The sequence below is a fragment of the Mobula hypostoma genome, chromosome 7 (assembly GCF_963921235.1).
Source record: "Mobula hypostoma chromosome 7, sMobHyp1.1, whole genome shotgun sequence".
Lineage (NCBI taxonomy): Eukaryota > Metazoa > Chordata > Chondrichthyes > Myliobatiformes > Myliobatidae > Mobula > Mobula hypostoma.
The window spans coordinates 14,257,850-14,281,450 of NC_086103.1; the positions used below are offsets into that span (position 1 = coordinate 14,257,850).

General features: G+C 46.9%; 1 protein-coding gene across 2 annotated transcripts in view; it reads right to left on the reverse strand.

Moving 5' to 3' along the window:
* Positions 1-6,917: 6,917 nt before the first annotated feature.
* LOC134349149 (homeobox protein CDX-1-like) overlaps positions 6,918-23,601 on the reverse strand; it is a 47,448-nt gene continuing 30,764 nt past the window's right edge. Inside the window, exons 3-4 of one of the 2 annotated variants that reach the window (XM_063053056.1) lie at positions 15,426-15,571; positions 6,918-9,184 (exon numbers count right to left, since the gene is read on the reverse strand). In XM_063053056.1, the coding sequence (XP_062909126.1) occupies positions 8,990-9,184; positions 15,426-15,571 (341 nt within the window). In that variant the 3' untranslated portion in view covers positions 6,918-8,989. The remainder of the gene's footprint in view (positions 9,185-15,425; positions 15,572-23,601) is intronic. The other variant, XM_063053057.1, reaches the window with a different exon arrangement.

The window sequence follows — 23,601 nt, forward strand, 5'->3', positions numbered from 1 at the left end:
CATCAGCTAATGAATACATTCAAAGTTCAAAGTACATTTATTATCAAAGTATGTATACTATGTACAACGTTAAGATTCATCTCCTTACAGGCAGCCACAAAACAAAGAAACCCAATAGAACCCATTTAAAAAGACCAACAAACACACAATGGTCAGAAACAAAACAAATAGTGCAAACAATAAAACTAAGGAAATAACACTCAGAACTGAAGTGCATGAAAGTGACTCCACAGCACGAAGCCAGTCATCACTGCAGTCCATTAGTTGCAGGACACAGCCCCATTTCTGCGCACAGTCTAATAATTCTTGTGCAGCAGCAAGCTGAACACCGGTCACTTGCCTCTGGCCCTGACACCCTGACCTTTTCAATGTGGCCTAACACTTAAATCAGCCAAACTTCAGGTCATCTCTTGCTCTCAGTGTCAGGACCACTCGCCTCGCCTCAGTTACTGCCGCATCAAATCGCCTCCAAGTCCGCTCCGGCAGTGGCCAAGCTTTGGCTCATTCTCCACTCTTGGGCTTGGGCCCCAGGCCTCAGTTAGGCCTGTATCTGTCACGCCACAACCGTCCTGCATCTTCCGGACTCCAGCTCACACTGCAAAAATGCCAGGTCATACAGGTGATTCACAAGCTCTGCTCCGAAAGGGAATTTACAGGCTATTGATTACAGTGATCGTAGCTGAGAAAAACGTGTGATTAATACAGTAAGTGATAGTTTTGTTTGTTTTGTTTGCTGCTAGCACATCATCGCCATGGCTTCACCAGTGCCACCTTAACACACAATGTCCTCTCCCATTGGCTATTCAATACACTCCAAGCAGTCTTTATTCCCACAGGCTGGTGTATGTACCCCGTACAGTGAGCAACACATAAAATGCTGCAGCAACTCAGCAGGTCAGGCAGCGTCTACGGAGGGGATGAACGGTTGACATTTCGAGTAGAGACCCTTCATCAAGACTGGAAAGGAAGGCATGAGGAGGGTCTCGGCCCGAAACATCGACTGCACTCTTTTCCATAGGTGCTGCTCGTCCTGCTGAGTTTCTCCAGCATTCTGCGTGTGCCGCTCGGAAAGGAAGGGGGCAGAAGCCAGAGTAAGGAGCTGGGTGGAGGGGAAGGAATACAAGCCAGGGGGAAGATGGATGGTTTGGGGAGGGGGGGATGAAGTGAGAAGCTGGGAGGTGGATAGGTGGAAGAGGTAAAGGGCTGAAGAAGAAGGACTCTGATAGGAGTGGACAATGGACGATAGGAGAAAGGGAAAGCGGAGGAGCACCAGGGGGAGGTGAGAGTTAGATGATGAGGCACACAATATTCACTCATGTTGGCTAATGATCATGCCTAACACCACTCAATGCACAGGATGTGTGCATAATGACCCATTCAGCAGACAAATTTGATTGGAGTCAAGGGAATGACTCATGATTCTAAACTTTCATTGACTATTATACAAATCACAAACAATACACAGCAAATTAGTTGTACATTTAAGAATCAGAAGGCAAGCCCATTGTAATAACGTCATTAAAGTTTCTACACAACACACAAAACGCAGGAGGAGCTCAGCAGGCCAGGCAGCATCTATGCAGATAAATAGACAATCGACATTTCGGGCCGAGACCCTTCATCAGGACTGGAAAAAAGATGAAAAGTTAGAGCAAGGAGGTGGGGGGAGGGGAGGAATAAGTACAAGGTGGTGGGTGGTGGGTGAAATTGGGAGGGGGAGAGGTGAAATAAAAAGCTGGGACATTGATTGGTGAAAGAGACAAAGGGCTGGAGAAGTGGGAATCTGATAGAAAAGGGTACAAGACCATGGTAAAAGAGAGGGAGAAGGAGCAACAGGGGTGGTGATGGGCAGGTAAGGAGATAGCTGAGAGAGGGAACAGGGAATGGGGAATGATGGAGGGGGGAGGGTATTACCAGAAGTTCGAGAAATTGATGTTCATGCCATCAGGTTGGAGACTACCCAGACAGAATATATACTCCTCCGACCTGAGGGTAGCCTGATCACATCAATAGGGGATACCGTGGATAGACATGTCAGAATGGGAATGGGCTACCGGGAGATCCCTCTTTTTCTGGCAAACGGAGCAGAGACGCTCAGCGAAGTGGTCTCCCGATCTACATTGGGTCTCACTATCATACAGGAGCCATCCCACCACCACGTTACACTGAGGACACCTGTCAACACACATTAAACAAACCTGAGGGCCCCATCATACACTCACCCACTTCCCTCCAATGCTTTTGCAAAGCACTCCATTCAGTGGCTGGCCAACCCACCCAATCAGAGAGGCCCATCTTATCAGCCAATCAAAGAGCAAACAAACTCCTTGTCAATGATTGGACGGTTTTGGATGGTTGGTTAAATAGCCTCAGTATCTCCAGTTTCTACTTCCAACACTAGCAAAGGTTTTGAACAAAATGATGTGTTTTAAAGCCCCTGTGGTTACTCCTCCCAAGAGTTAAAAGGAAAGATCACATGATAAATATAATTTGTTGATAATATAAGTTTGAGGGCAATATTAGCTCTTATGAGGAGGCTGAGGTGGATTTAAACAGGCAAGGGGATAGGAAATAGAACATGAGGCAAAAAGTGTGATCTTTTATATTGAACATAGACCAGTACCGCACAGAAACAGGCCCTTCGGCCCACAGTGTTGTGCCGCACCAATTAAATTAGTAATCAAATGTTCAAATAAACTAACCCCCTCTGCCTACACAATGTCTACATCCTTCCATTTTCCTCACATTCATGTGCCTACCTAAATGCCCCTTAAAATTCTCCAGTGTTTCTGCCTCTACCACTCACCCAGGCAGCACGTCCCACCCAATGTCTGTGTAAAAACCTGCCTCTGTGGAATGAAATAGCAAACTGCAACTGTTATTTGATGAGAGTTTGAAATTTGTTAATGTTCAAGAAGAAATGGGTATCGCAATGAAAATAAATCACTGAAAATGAACAGCAAACGTTTAGGTAGGTGAACAATCTGCCGGCCATTTTCTTGCAGGAGAGTTTGAGTCTCAGAGAAACACATGCTGCAGGAACTCGGCAGGTCAGAGGAATAAACAACTGACGTTTCAGGTGGAGTCCCTTTGTCAGGGTTAATGTATCTCATTGCCCGTTATATGAGGCTGTGTCTACAATATTGTCCACAGGTCCAGGAATGAAGGGACAGCTACAGACTTTCACCTGCAATGGAGAATTATCCCATGGGAGACAATAAATCGACTGCGGCTATACCTTCCAGAACTTAAAACACGTAAGAGCTGAGTTATAAGGAAAGGGTGAATAGGTCAGGATTTTATCCCTAGAGTGTAAAAGATTGAGGGGAGATCAATAGGGGAGGGGAGGGAACATCGACTCAGACCATGAGAGGCCTGCGTCGGGCATTTTCATGCCTTACAAGGCGCAGATTGGAAGTCTGTGTGGGGCGCCAGTCCTCGCACAGACACTAGAGAAATGTGTGATTAAGTGCCTTGCTCAAGGACACGAACACGCTGCCACAGCTGAGGCTCGAACTAGCGACCTTCAGATCACTAGATGATCGCCTTAACCACTTGGCCACGTGCCCAACACAATTTGATAGAGATATACAAAATTATGAGGGGTATAGATAGGATAAATGCAAGCAGGCTTTTTCCGCTGAGGTTGGGTGGGACTACAACAAGAGGTCATGGGCTAAGGGTGAAAGGTGAAATGTTTAAGGGGAACACGGGGAGCAACGCCTTCACTCAGAGAGTGGTGAGAGGGTGGAGCAAGCTGCCAGCACAAGTGATAGACGTGGGTTCAGTTACAACATTGAAGAGAAATTTGGATAGGTACATGGATGGCAGGGACATGGAGGGATATGGCCCAAGCGCAGGTCGATGGAACTAAGCAGAATGATGGTTCAGCATGGACTAAATGGGCCAGATGGCCTGTTTCTGTGCTGTACTGCTCTATGACTCTGAGAATGTAGATGCTGGAAGTTGGAGCAAAAAAGAGCAAAGTGCTTGGGAAACTCAGTGAGTCAGGCAGCATCTGTGGAAGTGGGGCTGTGAGGAGATCGGAGGGAAATGAGACTTTGAGAGAATAGGAGTGAAATGGGGCTGTGAGAGGATCGGAGGGAAATGGAGCTGTGAGGGAACAAGAGGGAAATAGGTCTGTGAGAAGATCAGTGGGATATGGGACTATGAGGAGATTGGAGGGAAATGGGGCTGTGAGGAGATTGGAGGGAAATGGGACTGTGAGAAGATCAGTGGGAAATGGGGCTGTGAGGAGATCAGTGGGAAATGGGACTATGAGAGGATTGACAATAGACAATAGGTGCAGGAGTAGGCCATTCGGCCCTTCGAGCCAGCACCGCCATTCACTGTGATCATGACTGATCATCCACAATCAGTATCCAGTTCCTGCCTTATCCCCATAACCTTTGATTCCACTATCTTTAAGAGCTCTATCCACCTCTTTCTTGAAAGCATCCAGAGACTTGGCCTCCACAGCCTTCTGGGGCAGAGCATTCCATATATGCACCACTCTCTGGGTGAAAAAGTTTTTCCTCAACTCCGTTCTAAATGGCCTACCCCTTATTCTTAAACTGAGTCCTCTGGTTCTGGACTCACCCATCAGCGGGAACATGCTTCCTGCCTCCAGCGTGTCCAATCCCTTAATAATCTTATATGTTTCAATAAGATCCCCTCACAGCCTTCTAAATTCCAGAGTATACAAGCCCAGTCGCTCCAATCTTTCGACATATGACAGTCCCACCATCCCTGGAATTAACCTTGTGAACCTGCGCTGCACTCCCTCAAAAGCAAGAATGTCCTTCCTCAAATTTGGAGTCCAAAACTGCACACAGTACTCCAGGTGTGGTCTCACCAGGGCCCTGTACAGCTGCAGAAGGACCTCTTTGCTCTTATACTCAATTCCCCTTGTTATGAAGGCCAGCAAGCCATTAGCTTTCTTCACTGCCTGCTGTACTTGCATGCTTGCTTTCAGTGACTGATGTACAAGAACACCTAGATCTCATTGTGCTTCCCCTTTTCCTAACTTGACTCCATTTAGATAATAATCTGCCTTCCTGTTCTTACCACCAAAGTGGAAAACCTCACATTTATCCATATTAAACTCCATCTGCCCACTCACCCAGTCTGTCCAAGTCACCCTGCATTCTCATTGGAGGGAAATGGGACTGTGAGAGGATCAGTGGGAAACGGGACTGTGAGAGGGCAGGAGGGAAATGGGGCCGTGAGAAGATCGGTGGGAAATGGGACTGTGAGAGGATCAGTGGGAAATGGGACTGTGAGAGGATCAGTGGGAAATGGGATTGTGAGAGGATCAGTGGGAAATGGGACTGTGAGAAGATCGGTGGGAAATGGGACTGTGAGAGGGTAGGAGGGAAACAGGACCATGAGAGCATCAGTGGGAAATGGGACTGTGAGAAGATCAGTGGGAAATGGGATTGTGAGAGGATCAGTGGGAAATGGGACTGTGAGAGGATCAGTGGGAAATGGGATTGTGAGAGGATCAGTGGGAAATGGGACTGTGAGAGGATCAGTGGGAAATGGGACTCTGAGAGGGTAGGAGGGAAATGGGACTGTGAGAGGATCAGTGGGAAATGGGACTCTGAGAGGGTAGGAGGGAAACGGGACAATGAGAGGATCAGTGGGAAATGGGACTGTGAGAAGATCAGTGGGAAATGGGATTGTGAGAGGATCAGTGGGAAATGGGACTGTGAGAGGATCAGTGGGAAATGGGACTCTGAGAGGGTAGGAGGGAAATGGGACTGTGAGAGGATCAGTGGGAAATGGGACTCTGAGAGGGTAGGAGGGAAACGGGACAATGAGAGGATCAGTGGGAAATGGGACTGTGAGAAGATCAGTGGGAAATGGGATTGTGAGAGGATCAGTGGGAAATGGGACTGTGAGAAGATCAATGGGAAATGGGATTGTGAGAGGATCAGTGGGAAATGGGACTGTGAGAGGATCAGTGGGAAATGGGACTGTGAGAAGATCAATGGGAAATGGGACTGTGAGAGGATCAGTGGGAAATGGGACTGTGAGAAGATCAATGGGAAATGGGACTGTGAGAGGATCAGTGGGAAATGGGACTGTGAGAGGATCAGTGGGAAATGGGACTGTGAGAAGATCAATGGGAAATGAGACTGTGAGAGGATCAGTGGGAAATGGGACTGTGAGAGGATCAGTGGGAAATGGGACTCTGAGAGGATAGGAGGGAAATGGGACCATGAGAGGATCAGTGGGAAATGGGACTGTGAGAAGATCAATGGGAAATGGGATTGTGAGAGGATCAGTGGGAAATGGGACTGTGAGAGGATCAGTGGGAAATGGGACTCTGAGAGGGTAGGAGGGAAATGGGACTGTGAGAAGATCAGTGGGAAATGGGACTGTGAGAGGATCAGTGGGAAATGGGACTGTGAGAGGATCAGTGGGAAAGGGGACTGTGAGAGGATCAGTGGGAAATGGGACTGTGAGAAGATCGGTGGGAAATGGGACTGTGAGAGGGTAGGAGGGAAACGGGACCATGAGAGGATCAGTGGGAAATGGGACTGTGAGAGGATCAGTGGGAAATGGGACTCTGAGAGGGTAGGAGGGAAATGGGACTGTGAAAAGATCAGTGGGAAATGGGACTGTGAGAGGATCAGTGGGAAATGGGACTGTGAGAGGATCAGTGGGAGATGGGACTGTGAGAAGATCAATGGGAAATGGGACTGTGAGAGGATCAGTGGGAAATGGGACTGTGAGAAGATCAATGGGAAATGGGACTGTGAGAGGATCAGTGGGAAATGGGACTGTGAGAGGATCAGTGGAAAATGGGACTGTGAGAAGATCAATGGGAAATGAGACTGTGAGAGGATCAGTGGGAAATGGGACTGTGAGAAGATCAATGGGAAATGGGACTGTGAGAGGATCAGTGGGAAATGGGACTGTGAGAAGATCAATGGGAAATGGGACTGTGAGAGGATCAGTGGGAAATGGGACTGTGAGAAGATCAATGGGAAATGAGACTGTGAGAGGATCAGTGGGAAATGGGACTGTGAGAGGATCAGTGGGAAATGGGACTCTGAGAGGATAGGAGGGAAATGGGACCATGAGAGGATCAGTGGGAAATGGGACTGTGAGAAGATCAATGGGAAATGGGATTGTGAGAGGATCAGTGGGAAATGGGACTGTGAGAGGATCAGTGGGAAATGGGACTCTGAGAGGGTAGGAGGGAAATGGGACTGTGAGAAGATCAGTGGGAAATGGGACTGTGAGAGGATCAGTGGGAAATGGGACTGTGAGAGGGTAGGTGGGTGTGAGGAAGGAAAGGGGGTTGCTTTGCTGTTTCTTTTGTTGTGTTCTGCGTTGTTTTGCCGAGCATTGTGGGCGGGACATGTTGGTGCCGGAATGTGTGGCGACACTGGCACATCCTTGGGTATGTTGGTTGTTAACACAAGCGGCACATTTCACTGCTGTTTCTGTGCACGAGTGATAAATAAATGAATGTGAATCTGAACCTGTATTTTAAATGTTGTTGTTCTACTTGTCTCAATCTCATCCCATGAGGGAGGGAGGGAGGAACGTGGCTTGTTTTGCTCTTGTTGTTCTGTTGTGTTCTGTGGTCTGTCAAGCACTGCAGACATGTTGTGTTGGCACCGGAATGTGTGGTGACACTTGCAGGCTGCCCCTAGCACATCGTTCGGTTGTGCTGGTCGTTAACACAAATTACACATCTCACTGCGTGTTTCCACGTACACGTGATAAATAAATTAATCTGCTCCTATGACCATTTCAGGCCGAGACCTTTCCCATGCACCCTGCAGAATGAGAGATGATTTCAGTGAACTGTCCACATGGTACTTAAGAGGGCATTTTATTCCCCTGAAGACCACAAGACATTGGAGCAGAATTAGGCCTTTCAGCACATTGAGTCTATTCTGCCGTTTCATCATGGCTGATTGATGATCCTTCTCAACCCAATTCTGCTGCCTTCTTCACAGAACCTTTAATGTCCTGACTAATCAAGAACCTACCAACCTTTGCCTTAAATATATCAATGTTTTGGCCACCACAGCTCTCTGTGGCAATGAATTTCACAGATTCACCACCCTCTGCTGAAGAAATTCCTCCTCATCTCTGTTCTAAATGGACGTTCTTCTATTCTGAGGCTGTGCCCTCTGACTCTCAGTCATGTACAGTTTACAATGGACCAGATTTAAGGCCCATTCCAGTTCCAGAATGAGATTCCACCTTCTCCAGCCCTTTATCTCTTTCAGCAATCAATTCCCCAGCTCCTTACTTTACCCCATCACCTACTATCTTCTATTTCTTCCTCCCCTCCCCCCCACCTTCTTACTCTGACATCTCATCTTTTTTCTCCAGTCTTGATGAAGGGTCTCGGCCCAAAACATCAACTGTTTACTCTTTTCCATTGATACTGTCTTGCTTGTTGAGTTCCTCAGCAGTTTGTGTGTATTGCTCTGGATTTCCAGCATCTGCAGATTTTCTCTTGTATGTGACAAATAAAGCTCATCTCATCTCTTCACTCTGTCTTAAAAAGACACAAAGGTCTTCAAACCACATGAAGTATAGTACATCCTATCTATCAGTAAATCCAAACACGTTTCAATCAGATGGGAAAGATAAGCTGTAAGCAGCCTTAAGGCACAGTCCCTAAACCATCATCATCTGTGTCCAACCTTTTCCATTTGATATCAGGTCCTCAGGTACTTAAGTCTCACTGACGACCTGATGTTTGGAGTCAGGGGTCAGGGGTCAAGCCCGAATCCTGTGCAACCTGGTGACCGTTCCCCACGCACCCCGTTCAACCATGTAAACAGCCCTCCCTCCGCCCCATCCCATCGCCACCTCTTCCCTCTCAATGAGGGGGTGGAAGTGACAGTCTTGAGACACTGATTTCGCCATTGATGAGCTCTCTCTTCGCGTTGGCCATGGTGGGGGAGGGGGATGGAGGCAGGGGTCGCTGGTGGACAGGGTGGCTGCAGTTGGGTTAGGACAGGTACTCCTCTTTGATGTTGAGGTGCAGGGGCTGGGGGACGAGGTTGCTGCTACTGCTGACCAGTCCAACAGCTGGCAGCGCCCTGGGGCTGGCGGTGGTGGAACTGGCTTGCTGAGACTGCTGCTGCATCTTCTTCTTGTTAATCTTCCTCTCCTTCGCCCGTCTGTTCTGGAACCATATTTTCACCTGGGACACAGAGAAAGGGGAAAGAGACATGAGGTCAGAATGAGTGTAGTGTCTCACAACAGTAGAAACAGGACCATGACCCAATGCTAAACAATGTCATCCCCTCCTTAGCCCCAAGGGGTCCATCCTAACCAAGGTACACCTCACCTGCCCTCTCCTCATCACACCATCGGGGACGAGGTGCAGCTTAGGGCTAGAAACACACTCAACAGTCTGCCCCTCTCCCATCAGATTTCTGAACCGTCCATGAAGACAAACCCACCATTTTGCTTTTTGTACTACTTATTTATTTATTCATCCATCCACGCAACGGGCTATCTATCTATATACCTATCTGTCTGTCTATCTGCCTATCTATCCATGCATCTACCCATCTATGTATCTATCTATCTATTTGTCTGTCTGTCTGTCTATCAATCTATCCATCTGCTTGTCTATCTATCTATCCATCTACCCATCTATTTATCTATCTATCTATCTAAATATCTACAGTACTGTGCAAAACTCTTGTAGCATATAGAGCCAGGGTGCCATAGGCTTTACCCAGTACTGTATTTGTCAACGTGGAGTGGAGACCCAGTCTGTAAATCTGGCGGGAGCAAAGGACATTGGGAGTGGTGAGGGTGGAGTGCTGCGGGAGGGTGAGGGACAGGTGGCAGACAAGGAGTGCCAAGGGGCAGGGTGTGGCATGGGTGCAGACACACTCTGCCCTGAGAAACCAGGCAAGGTCATTTGATTCCAAACAATTGGTTTATTGATCATCACAGAACATCTCCCTGGTGCTTCCCGCTTCCTCCCCTCTCCCTTCCCCTTTTCCCCAACCATGATTCCCCTCTCCCTGCCCCCTTCCCACTCTCAGTCCACAATAGAGACCCATATCAGAATCAGCTTTATCATCACTATGTCATGAAATTAGTCTTTTTTCAGCAGCAGTATAGTGCAATAAATAAAATTACTAAAGTACTGTGCAAAAGTCTAAGGCACCTCTGCTATGTGCCCAAAACATTTGCACAGTACTGTATCTATCAATTATTATTATTTATTTAATATATATTCTTATTGTAACTTGCAGTAATTTTTATACATTGCACTGTATTGCTGCTCCAAAACCACAATGTTTGTGACAAATTAATCAAAATCTGGTTCTATGGTAAATTGGTAAATTTAAATTATAGAACCATAGAACCCATAGAACATAACAGCACAGAAACAGGGCTTTTGGCCCTTCTTGGCTGTGCCGAACCATTTTCTGCCTAGTCCCACTGACCTGCACACGGACCATATCCCTTCATACACCTCCCATCCATGTATCTGTCCAATTTATTCTTAAATAAGAACCCGCATTTACCGCAGAACACAGAACACTACAGCACGGTACAGGCCCTTCAGCCCACAATGTTATGCCAGCCTTTAACTACTCTAAAATCAGTCTAACCCTTCCCTCCCACATTGCCCTCCATTTTTCTATCTTTTATACGCCTATCTAAGAGTCTCTGAAATGACCATAATGTATCTGCCTCTATACTACGCCGGGCAATGTGTTCCACTCACAACCACCAGTCTCTGTGTAAAAAAACCTACCTCTGACATTCCCCCCAATACCCTCCTCCAAACACCTTAGAATTATGCCTCCTCATATTAGCCATTTCCACCCTGGGGAAAAAGTCTCCGGCTATCCACTCGATCATCTTGTGCACTTTTATCAAGTCACCTCTCATCCTCCTTTGCTCCAAAGTGAAAAGCTCCAGCTCGTTCAGGTTCATAAGACATGCTCTGTAATCCAGGCAGTAACCTGGTAAATCTCCTCTGCACCCTCTCTAAAGCTTCCACATCCTTCCTACAATGAGGCGACCAGAACTAAACAGAATAGATTGGTAAATATAAATCAGAAGGGATATGACTTCAGCCGTTCGATGCCTGAGGTGAGAGCATTCCACTGTAGGAGTGCAAAGCCAGGCCGATTTATGGACGTAATTATCCAATTCCTGATAAGAAAACTTTTCTAAATTGGTAAATCTGTAAATTGGTTTATTATTGTCACGTATACTGCCATAGAGTGAAAAACTGCTCATACAGATCAGATCATTACACAGTGCATTGAGGTAGAACAAGGTAAAACAATAACAGAATGCAGAATAAAGTGTCACAGTTACAGAGAAAGTGCAGTGCAGGCAGGTACAGGAAATCTCCATTCCCCTCCGCAGATGCTACCTGACCCGATGAGTTCCTCCAGCACTGTTTGTGTTACTCTGGGTTTCCAGCATCTGCAGAATGGTCGATGTTTCGGGCCGAAACCCTTCATTGCTTGTGTTTATGACCTCCTGAACTTCTTGGCTGATTTCTCAGCTACTCCAGAGTGGAAACTCCACCAACCACTTAGAACACAGAATATAGACCAGTACAGCACAGGAACGGGCCCTTCAGCCCACAGTGTTATGCTGAACCGATTACATTAGTAATCAGTATCTGAACTAATCTCTACCTACACAATATCCATATCCTGGCCAAGACGTCAACTGGACCTTTTTCCATAGATGCTGCCTGGCCTGCTGAGTTCCTCCAGCATTTTGTGCGTGTTTATCCATATCCTTCCATTTTCCTCATATTCGTGGATCTATCTAAGCACCTCTTAAAAGTCTCCAATGTATCTGCCTCTACCACCACCCCAGGCAGCTCATTCCAGACACCTACCACTGTGTAAAAAAATTTTATGCATCAAATCCCCCTTGACCTTGCTCCCTCTCACATTAAATACATGCCCTCTGGTACTAGACATTTTAACCCTGGGAAAAAGATACTGTCTGTCTACTCTATGCCAGTCATAATCTTATACACCTCCGTCTGATCTGCCCTCAGCCTCCACTGGTCCGGAGAAAACAACCCAAGTTTGTCCAAACTCTCATTGTAGCACATGCCCCCTCATTGATGCAGCATCTGAGAGAATATGGCAAGAAACAAAATATACTATAAAGTACAATAACAAACATTTATTTTATGTCTGAAAAACGTCACATAAGGAGAAAAGAAAAATAGTGAGATGTTGTTCATGGGTTCATTGTCCATTCGGAAATGTGAGGGTAGAGGAAAGAAGCTGTTCCTGAAACGTTGAGAAGCAATGTTGTAGCAATGAGAAGGGGGCATGGGGGTCCCCAATGATGGATACTGCTGTATGAGGTATCGACTTTTGACGATGTCCTCGATGCTGGGAGGCGAGTGCCCAGGATGGAGCTGTCTGTACACACAAATTGTTGCAGCTATTTCTGACCCTGTGCAGTGGCCCCTCCATACCATATGGTGATGCAACCGGTCAGAATGCTCTCCACGGTCCACGGTACATCCGTAGAAACTGTGCGAATCTGACGCCGTGGCAATTCTCCTTAAACTCCCAATGAAAAAGGAGAAGATGCCGGCGCGACGGCAGCACGCGCAGCCTCTCCGGTGAATGATATCTGTAATCTGTCAAGTAGGGGACCGTGCACAATTCTGATGGAGACAGACGTGAGAGCACGGAGGAACATCTGGAAATTTTCTGAAATGCCCGCTTCGCTGCCGCTGCTACTATGTGGTAACCAGAATCTCCGGAGCAGAAGGCCCCAAAATCCTCGGCTTTGCTTGTTTCAGTGGCCAGAGCGAGGTCAAAGGTGCTTGGCAGAGGATGGCGCTCAGGAGGCTGTATCGGAGGGGCTGGTCGGAGGCTCATAGTTTTCAGACGGATGGACTCAGTGTCGGCTGTGGTCGGCTGCTTCCAAGGCATCGGCAAGTTGACGGTGCCTGGAGGTTTACGGCAGGGAGTTTCTCCCTTTTGCCGCCTGCTATCGGGGACTCGGGAGTCGATCGGCTCGGGAACTTTGGGACTTTTTTTTTACCGTGCCCATGGTCTGTTCTTCATCAAATTATGGTATTGCTGTGCACTGCTGTAACTATATGTTATAATTATGTGGTCCTGTCAGTGTTAGTCTTTGGTCTGTCCTGTTTTCTGTGATATCACTCCGGAGGAACATTGTATCATATATGCATTTCTAAATGACAATAAAGGAGGACTGAGTGTTCTCATTATCTAAAGAAATATTGTAATTTAGAACCCCTAAGGGTGCTTTGGGTGACCCCATACCTCAAGAGCTGAAGAAGGCAGCTCACTACCAACTTCTCAAAAGCAGCTACAGGCAGACTCAACCCGTGAAGCCTGTCCCTAGCCTACCCTACCTACTTACTCACTGAAGCCCCATGACCCCTACAGGAGCATAGACCATTGTCAGTAGCTCGCGAGAGTCCTCTGTCTGGTGCCAATCCTTCACATTGCCTGCAGATGTATTCCATTTGCTCGTGTATCCTTCCTCTCCCAGGGATGAGGTGCTTGGAGCTTCTGTTGGCGTTTCTGTAGCACAGAGTTTTTTCAGGATGGGGTTGCTAGCTTCACCCCCAACTCTTTTCCTTTTACAACCGGGCTTGGGACCGTCCATGCCAGAGTTACCCTACCCCACTGACTCCCAGGAACTTCTGTCCCACAGATCACTCAAAGTGGGGAAGGAGCACAGAGCATGTGGAGAACACAGGGCCAGGGTCACCCAGTGGCCACTTTACTAGATACCTACTGTACCTCCTGCACCTAATCAAGTGTTCACTGGGAGCACGTTCATGGTCTTCTGCTGCTGTAGCCCATCCACTTCCAGGTTCGATGCGTTTTGCATTCAGAGATACTCTTCTACACACCACTGTTGTAACGTGTGGTTATTTGAGTTACTGTCAGTTTGAACCAGTCTCGTCATTCTCCTCTGAACTCTCTCATTAACAAGGAGTTTTCATCCACAGAACTGACGCTCACTGAATGCTTTTTTTTTTAATTTTTGCCCAGCTCTGTGTGAACTCTAGAGAATGGAGCACATGAAAATCCCAGGAGATTAGCAGTTTCTGAGATACTCAAACCACCCCATCTGGCACCAAAAATCATTCTACAGTCAAAGTCACTTAGATCACATTTCTTTACTATTTTGATGTTTGGTCTGAACAACAACTGAACCTCTTGACCACGTCTGCATGCTTTTATGCATTGAGTTGCTGCCACACGATTGGCTGATTAGATATTTACATTAATGGGTAGGAGTACAGGTGTACCTAATAAAGTGGCCATTGAGTATACAATTACATAGAAACATAGAACGTAGAATAGTACAGCACATTACAGCCCCTTCGGCCCACAATGTTGTGCCAACCTTCAAACCCTGCCTCCCATATAACCCCCCATATACCTGTTTAGTAGTCTCTTAAACTTCACTAGTGTATCTGCCTCCACTACTGACTCAGGCAGTGCATTCCACGCAAAAACCACTCTTTGAGTAAAAAACCATCCTCTAATATCGCCCTTGAACTTCCCACCCCTTACCTTAAAGCCATGTCCTCTTATATTGAGCAGTGGTGCCCTGGGGAAGAGTTTACCTTTATTATATAAGAGGTTTGATTAAGAGTCTAATAACAGTGGGGTAGAAGCTGTCCTCTAGCCTGGTGGGGCGTGCTTTCAGCCTTTTGTGTCTTCTGCCTGATGGGAGAGGGGAGAAGAGAGGATGTCCGGGATGGGTGGGGACTTTGATTTTGCTGGCTGCTTTACTGAGACAGTGAGAAGTGTAGACAGAGTCCGTGGAGGGGAGGCTGGTTTCTGTGATGTGCTGAGCTGCGTCCACAACTCTCTGCAGCTTCCTGTGGTCACGGGCAGAGCAGTTTCCGTGCTAAACATCTGGATAGGATGTTTTCTGTAGTGCAACAATATAAATTGGTGGGGGTCATTGCTGCTGGATTCTGATGTTTTGAGCCAAAGTTCTTTCAGAAGTCAGGAAAGAGGCACAAAACTTATTGCTTCACAATTGTATTATTAGGTGCTAATAGAACGAAGGGAACTGGAAATTGGGAATAACAGACAGAAAGAAGTAATATGAATAAATATGGTGGGCGGATGTGTTCAGTTCTTTTTATACCATAGATGAAAAGCATTCCTTTTAAATGTATAGATAAGAGTTAACCAATCAGATAGCCCCTACTCAAATAATGCAACATCAGAGAAGCTTCCAGAAAGAGACAGAATAACTGTAACCACTAGGGGACACACTGAACAACTGTAAATACATACTATGACCACTAGGGAACATACTAAACAGTTACATGTTTATAAGCAGAAAATTAATTGTTAAACTGGAAAATTGTTAAGACATGCTAAATTGAGGAGGGGAAGGCAGTCCTCAGGGATACTGACCTGGCGTTCAGATAGCCCCAGCGAGAGAGCCAGCTCAGACTTCCTGCGGATTGTGATGTAGCGGCTGTAATGAAATTCTTTCTCCAGCTCCAGCCTTTGGTAGTCAGTGTACACGACCCGGTACTTGTCCTTGGTCCTGGTTTTGCCTGCCAGTGGAGAGCAAGTATCATTGGACGAGGTACACAGGCATACACATGAAACGCTACCTTCCAACCACAAACAAGCTCCAAGCCCCACGTGCACCAGATACGTGCCCCCCCACTGAGATCCCCGTGTGGTTACGTGTCACTGAGGGTTTCAGGATCATCGATACCCCTTCACCTTCTTGTGAAGTTTAATGGCGATGGGCAAACCAACATAAGATGTATTACTGCCACCTACTGAGTTGGAGTGTGGAGCAAAGAGGCAGGAAGTATACCCACTAAATTCCACCCCCTCTCCCAAAAAAAATAATATCAAAACATCTAATGCTTTTCAGAAAGTCAAAAACTCACTTATATACATTCTGATGACAGTGATATCGTAACAAACTTTCCATGTTAAACGGTGTCTGTCCTGAAGTTCTCAGTTTAGCCTTTTGCTGTACATGTTTCCTTTGCAGCTCATAGGAACTGCATTTAAACAATATATACTGCACCATTTCCTGACAAGCACACTCCCTGCAGATGCTTGTACCATGCCTATTAATTCTGAACAGGGAATTATTCAACCAAGTATGTTCAATAGGTAAATGTGTAAGCATGACTTCTTCCCTCCTTTTACACCCATCTCCCAATTGAGTTCCCACCATGCTCTGAATTTTATATAAATGTCGCCCTTCTTTTCCTCAGGGAGAGAGGCAGAAGAAAGGCAACTATAGGCCAGTTAGTCTGATCTCAGTGGCTGGAGATACGCTGGAGTCGATTATTAAGGACGTGGTTTCAGAGCACTTGGAAGCACGTGTACATTTTGTTATCGGAGTACGTCTATGTCAACATACAAGGCGGGAGAAGATGGCGGCGCGACGCTGCGCGCATAGCCTTTCCGGTGAAATGATACCGTATTTGTAAGTAGTAGCCGTGCACAATTCTGATTTGATGAAGACAAATGTGAGGAGCAGAGGAACATCTGGAGAAATTTCTGAAATGCCCGGTTCGCTGCCGCTGCTACTGTGCGATCGAGATTCTCCGGAGGGAAGGCCCCAAAATCCCCGGCTTTGCCTGCTGCTGGCGACCGAGGCTGGGGTCGAAGCGCTCGGCAGAGATGGTGCTCGGTACTCGGTGTCGGAGGGCTGATCGGAGCTCGAAGTTTTCGGACGACTCAGTGTCGGACTGTGGTCGGGCATGGCAGGGAGAGTTTTCTTCCTTCTCCCATCTGCGTGAGATGTGGGACTTTCGAGAGACTTTGAACTTTTTTACTGTGCCATGGCCTGTTCTTCATCAAGTTATGGTATTGTTGCACTGCTGTAACTATATGTTATAATTATGTGGTTTTGTTAGTTTTTCAGTCTTGGTCTGTCCTGTGTTTCTGTGATATCACACTGGAGGAATATTGTATCATTTCTTAATGCATGCATTACTAAACAATAAAAGAGGACTGTGTGTCCTCATAATCTAATCTAATCTAATCTAATATACAATCTTGAACTTCATTTTCTTTCAGTCATTTACAGGAAAATAAAGAAATAAAACAAAGCAACAGACACAAAATGCCGGAGGAACTCAGCAGGTCAGGCAGCATCCATGGAAATGAATAAACAGTCGGATGTGTCAGGCCAAGACTGTTGTTCAGACCAATCCAACAGAATTTACAGAAATGCTCTACAGTAAGTGACAAAGACGGACAAACCATCAATGTGCAAAAGAAGACAAATAATAAAAAAGAAAATAAATCATTCTGAGCACACGAGCTGTAGAGTCCTTGAAAGTGTGCCTGGAGGCTGTGGGATCAGCTCAGCGCTCTGGTGAGTGCACAATGCACACGGTCAGAACGCAGAATCGGGAAAAGCTGCAGAAAGTTGTAAATACAGTCAGCTCCATCACAGGCACCAGCATCTCTAGCATCAAGGACCCCTTCAAAATCTGATGTCTCAAAAAGGTGGCATCTGTTGTAAAGCACCCCCATCACCCAGGACCTGCCCTCTTCTCTTTGCTACCATCAGGAAGGAGGTACAGGAGCCTGAAGGTACACAGGACCAGCCTCTTCCCCTTCACCATCAGATTTCTGAACAGTCCATGACCCATGAACACTACCTCAGTACTTTGTTCTCTTTTTGCCCCACTTCTTTCTTATATTTCTTATTCTAACATAGTTATTTTTTATGTATTACATTGTACTGCTGCTGCAAAATAAATTTCACAACATATACAAGCAAGAGGAATTCTGCAGATGCTGGAAATTCAAGCAACACACATAAAAGTTGCTGGTGAACACAGCAGGCCAGGCAGCATCTCTAGGAAGAGGTGCAGTCGACGTTTCAGGCCGAGACCCTTCATCAGGACTAACTGAAGGAAGAACATTGACTTCTCTAACTTCCACTAATGCCCCACCTCCCCCTCGTACCCCATCTGTTATTTATTTACATACACACATTCTTTCTCTCTCTCTCCTTTTTCTCCCTCTGTCCCTCTGACTATACCCCTTGCCCATCCTCTGGTTCCACGCCCCCCCCTTTCCCTTCTCCCTGGGCCTCCTGTCCCATGATCCCCTCATATCCCTTTTGCCAATCACCTGTCCAGCTCTTGGCTCCATCGCTCCCCCTCCTGTCTTCTCCTATCATTTCGGATCTCCCCCTCCCCCTCCAACTTTCAAATCTCTTACTCACTCTTCCTTCAGTTAGTCCTGACGAAGGGTCTCGGCCTGAAACGTCAACTGTACCTCTTCCTAGAGATGCTGCCTGGCCTGCTGCGTTCACCAGCAACTTTGATGTGTGTTGCTTCACAACATATATCAGTGATAATAAACCCAATTCTGACTTTTTATTCTACCTAAAGTTCAAAGTAAATTTATTGTCAAAGTACCTGAGATTCAATTTCTTGTGGGCATTCACAGTAAGTACAAAGAAATACAATGAATTCAATGAAAGACCGCGCTCAACAGGACGGACAAACAATCAACGGGCAAAAGACATCAAACCATACAAATACAAAAAGAAAAAAGGTAATAATAATAGTAAGTAAATAATCAATAAATAGCGAGAGCATGATATGAAGTGTCCTTGAAAGTGAGTCGATAGGTTGTGGAAACATTTCAGTGATGGGGCGAGTGAAGTAGCAGGAATTTTCGTCAGGACGGTGAATCCTGATGAAGGGTTTTGGCCCAAAGTGTCGACTGTTTATTCCTCTCCATAGATTCTGTCTGATCTGCTGAGCTCCTCCAGAATTTTGTGTGTGTTGCTTTGGACTTCCAGCATCTGCAGAATCTCTCGTGTTTTGGAGGTTAAGGCAGGATACTTTCATGTTTTGGTGTGGAGAAGGACGCAAAAACAAGCAGGTTTTGTGGTTGTGGTCCAGAGGCAGGGTGGAACTAGGAAATATCTTCATAGCCACACAGCAGCCGATGGAAAGAATCTCTCCGGACTGAGTGCCAAAGCACACACAGGCAAGTGTGAGTCACTGAGGCATTGCAACGGCTCCTGTTGGCAGTCTGGCTCAAACAAGGTGGCCACAGGAAGGCATTGGACACAGAACTATTCAAGATTCAAGCTTGTTTATTGTCATTCATCAGTGCACCAGTGTAAAGGAAAATGAAATGATTGTTACTTTGGATCCAATGCAGTAAAAAAAAACCCAAAGATACAATAAGTATTTAGTGACATGCCACCCAGCAACCCACCATTTTAGAAACATAGAAACATAGAAAATAGGTGCAGGAGTAGGCCTTTCGGCCCTTCGAGCCTGCACCGCCATTCAGTATGATCATGGCTGATCATCCAACCCAGAACCCTGTACCTGCCTTCTCTCCATACCCTCTGATCCCTTTAGCCACAAGGGCCTTATCTAACTCCCTCTTAAATATAGTCAATGAACTGGCCTCAACTGTTTCCTGTGGCAGTGAATTCCACAGGTTCACCACTCTCTGTGTGATGAAGTTTTTCCTCATCTTGGTCCTAAAAGGCTTCTCCTTTATCCTCAAACGGTGACCCCTCGTTCTGGACTTCCCCAACATCAGGAACAATCTTCCTGCATCTAGCCTGTCTAATCCCTTTAGAATTTTATATGTTTCAATCAGATCCCCCCTCAATCTTCTAAATTCCAGAGAGTATAAGCCTAGTCGATCCAGTCTTTCATCATATGAAAGTCCTGCCATCCCAGGAATCAATCTGGTGAACTTTCTTTGTACCCCCTCTATGGCAAGAATTTTAACCCTAGCCTAATCACTGTACAATTTACAATGGATGATTAATCTCCTAACCGGTACATCTTTAGGCTATGGGGGAAACTGGAGCACCCGGAGGAAACACACACATTCCTGAGGGAAAACGTACGAACTTTCTTACAGAGGATGCTGGTATCGAGCTTCGTTCTCTGACATCCTGAGCTGTAACTACCGTTGTATCCCTCCAGCATCTTGTACGTGTTACCAAAGAACTGATTCCTTAAGGTTCTCACAGTCGGTGGGGGGTGGGGGTGGTGGCGACACTACCTACTCAATGCTCCCAATGGTGTGCGGCTCAAATAGCCTCTGGCAACCAAGTTCAGTTCTCGGCCTTCACGTTTCTACTGACAGGAGAAGGGGCAGGCGTGGGCTACTGACGCCTTAAACCCAGTCGCTTCGGGAAGATCGGGCTTGTCAGCCATGCTGGGCAGTTCGTCTACGAGAAGGAAACTCTGATCTCAAACCTCTGCTGCCTTGCAGCTGTACCCGCTCATGGGGAAGGCTCTGGAGTAACAATCGGGGACTTCTTTGTCAAGCTCCTCTGCTCCATCTGCCAAAAGTGGAATTTCCTGGTGGCCAACATTTTAATTCTGATTACCATTCCCGTTCTGACACGTCAGTCCACGGCCTCCTCTCTTGCCACAATAAGGCCACCCTCAGGGAGGAGGAGCAACACCTCATACTCTGTTTAGGTAGCCTCCAACCTGATAGCAGGAACATCAATTTTTCCTTTCCGTAGCTTTTCCCCTCCTCCTTCCCTCTTCTATTCCCCACTCTAGCCTCTTACTTCTTCTCTTCATCGAGACTGGAAAGGACATGGGAAGATGCCAGCATAGAAAGCTGCGGGGAGGGGAAGGAGGACAAGCTCGCTAGAAGGTGATGGGTGAAGTGAGGTGGGAGGGGAAGGTAAAGGGCTGGAGGAGAGGGAATCTGATAGGAGGGGAGAGTGGACCATGGGCTAAAGGGAAGGAGGAGGGGCACTGGGGAAGGTGATAAGTAGGTGAGAAGAGGGAAGAGGCAAGAGTGGGGAATGGAAGAGGAGGGAAGGGAAGGGGAAAAGCAAATAAATAGCGGAAAGAGAAATGGATGCTCATGCCATCAGGTTGGAGGCTACCCAGACAGAACAGTAGAGTAACGGGGAGGTTATTGGAGGCTACAGTAGTGTAACGGGGAGGTTGTTGGGGGCTACTGTAGTGTAACGGGGAGGTTGTTGGAGGCTACAGTAGTGTAATGGGGAGGTTGTTGGAGGGTACAGTCTTGTAATGGGGAGGTTGTTGGAGGCTTGGAGGCTACAGTAGTGTAATGAGGAGATTGTTGGAGGCTACAGTAGTGTAATAGGGAGGTTGTTGGAGGCTTGGAGGCTACAGTAGTGTAATGGGGAGGTTGTTGGAGGGTACAGTAGTATAACGGGGAGGTTGTTGGAGGCTACAGTAGTGTAATGGGGAGGTTGTTGGAGGGTACAGTATTGTAACGGGAAGGTTGTTGGAGGGTACAGTAGTGTAACGGGGAGGTTGTTGGAGAGTACAGTAGTGTAATGGGGAGGTTGTTGGGGGTTACAGTAGTGTAACGGGAAGGTTGTTGGAAGGTACAGTAGTGTAACGGGGAGGTTGTTGGAGAGTACAGTAGTGTAATGGGGAGGTTGTTGGAGGCTACAGTAGTGTAATGGGGAGGTTGTTGGAGGGTACAGAATTGTAACGGGAAGGTTGTTGGAGGGTACAGTAGTGTAACGGGGAGGTTGTTGGAGAGTACAGTAGTGTAATGGGGAGGTTGTTGGAGGTTACAGTAGTGTAATGGGGAGGTTGTTGGAGGGTACAGTCTTGTAATGGGGAGGTTGTTGGAGGCTGGAGGCTACAGTAGTGTAACAAGAAGGTTGCTGGAGTGTACAGTAGTGTAACGGGGAGGTTGTTGGAGGCTACAGTAGTGTAATGGGGAGGTTGTTGGAGGGTACAGTATTGTAACAGGTGGTTGTTGGAGGCTACAGTATTGTAATGGGGAGGTTGTTGGAGGGTACAGTATTGTAACAGGGTGGTTGTTGGAGGCTACAGTAGTGTAACGGGGAGGTTGTTGGAGGGTACAGTAGTGTAATGGGGAGGTTGTTGGAGAGTACAGTGGTGTAACGGGGAGGTTGTTGGAGGCTACAGTAGTGTAATGGGGAGGTTGTTGGAGGCTACAGTAGTGTAACGGGGAGGTTGTTGGAGGGTACAGTAGTGTAACGGGGAGGTTGTTGGAGGCTACAGTAATGTAACAGGGTGGTTGTTGGAGGCTACAGTAGTGTAACGGGGAGGTTGTTGGAGGGTACAGTAGTGTAATGGGGAGGTTGTTGGAGAGTACAGTGGTGTAACGGGGAGGTTGTTGGAGGCTACAGTAATGTAACAGGGAGGTTGTTGGAGGCTACAGTAGTGTAACGGGGAGGTTGTTGGAGGGTACAGTAGTGTAACGGGGAGGTTGTTGGAGGCTACAGTAATGTAACAGGGAGGTTGTTGGAGGCTACAGTAGTGTAATGGGGAGGTTGTTGGAGGGTACAGTCTTGTAATGGGGAGGTTGTTGGAGGCTTGGGGGCTACAGTAGTGTAATGGGGAGGTTGTTGGAGGCTACTGTAGTGTAACTGGGAGATTGATGACCAGCACACTCAGCAGGCTGAACAGCCTGTCTCTATGATTGTGAATATTGATGTTTGTGAAAATTGAGAGATGCAGCTAGCAGCCTCTTTAAAATCCTTCAAATCCACAGACAGGATAAGCAAAAGGAAATCATCACCTTCTCCCACGCCAATGTCCCTGGCAGAGGGACCCAGACTGTACCATCACCATGTTGAATAGGCTCTGTTGTTCATCTGCCTGACACCGGGCTCGAAACACAGACAATACAGAGGAGAAGTGTTTAAGGGGAACCTGAGGGGGAGCTTCTTCACTCTGAGGGGGTGAGAGTGTGGAACGAGCTGCCAGCGCAAGAGTTTGATTTCAACTTTTAATACAAGTTTGTATAGGTACGTGGATGGGAGGGATAGGGAGGGCTATGGTCCCGGTGCAGGTCAATGGGAGTAGGCAGAAGACTAGACTAGTACAGACTAGATGGGCCAAGGGCCTTTTTCTGTGCTGTAGTGCTCTATGACTATAATGATTCATTAGGGACTTTAAAGACACTTTTAGAAGACATATGAATGATAGAAAAATGGAGGGCTATGTGGGAGGCCCACTGCAAAGGATCAGGAAAAGTTGCAGAAAGATGTGAACTCAATCAGCTCCATCGTGGGCACCAGCCTCCCGAGCATCGAGGACACCTCCAAAAGACAATGACTACAAAGGTGACAGCCATCACCCAGGGCATGCCTTCATCTCATCGCTACCGTCAGGGAGGAGGTACAGGAGCCTGAAGACACTCACTCAACATTTCAAGAACAGCTTCTTCCCCTCTGCTATCAGATTTCTGAATGGGCATTGAACCCATAAACAGCATCTGAATATTATTTTTCTTTTTGTTTTGTTTTTGCTCGCATCTTGCACTACTAATTTAATTTAATTTATATACTTACAGTGCTTATTATTATACATTGCAATGTACTGCTGCCACGTAACAACAAATTTCACATCATACGCCAGCGATATTAAAGCTGATCCTGAATCTGCGTCTGAGGGAACGGGTAGACTGATCCTGGAGTGGGTTAGAAGGTCAGCACACGTCCTGAACTGCACCGAGCTGTACCGCTGTGTGCTCAGAATCAGAACCGGAATCGGAGTCAGGCCCAGGTTTAATGTCACTGGCGTTCAACCGGTGTGAGAAAGACAACACACGGTGTAAATACCAAAAAGAAAGTAATAAT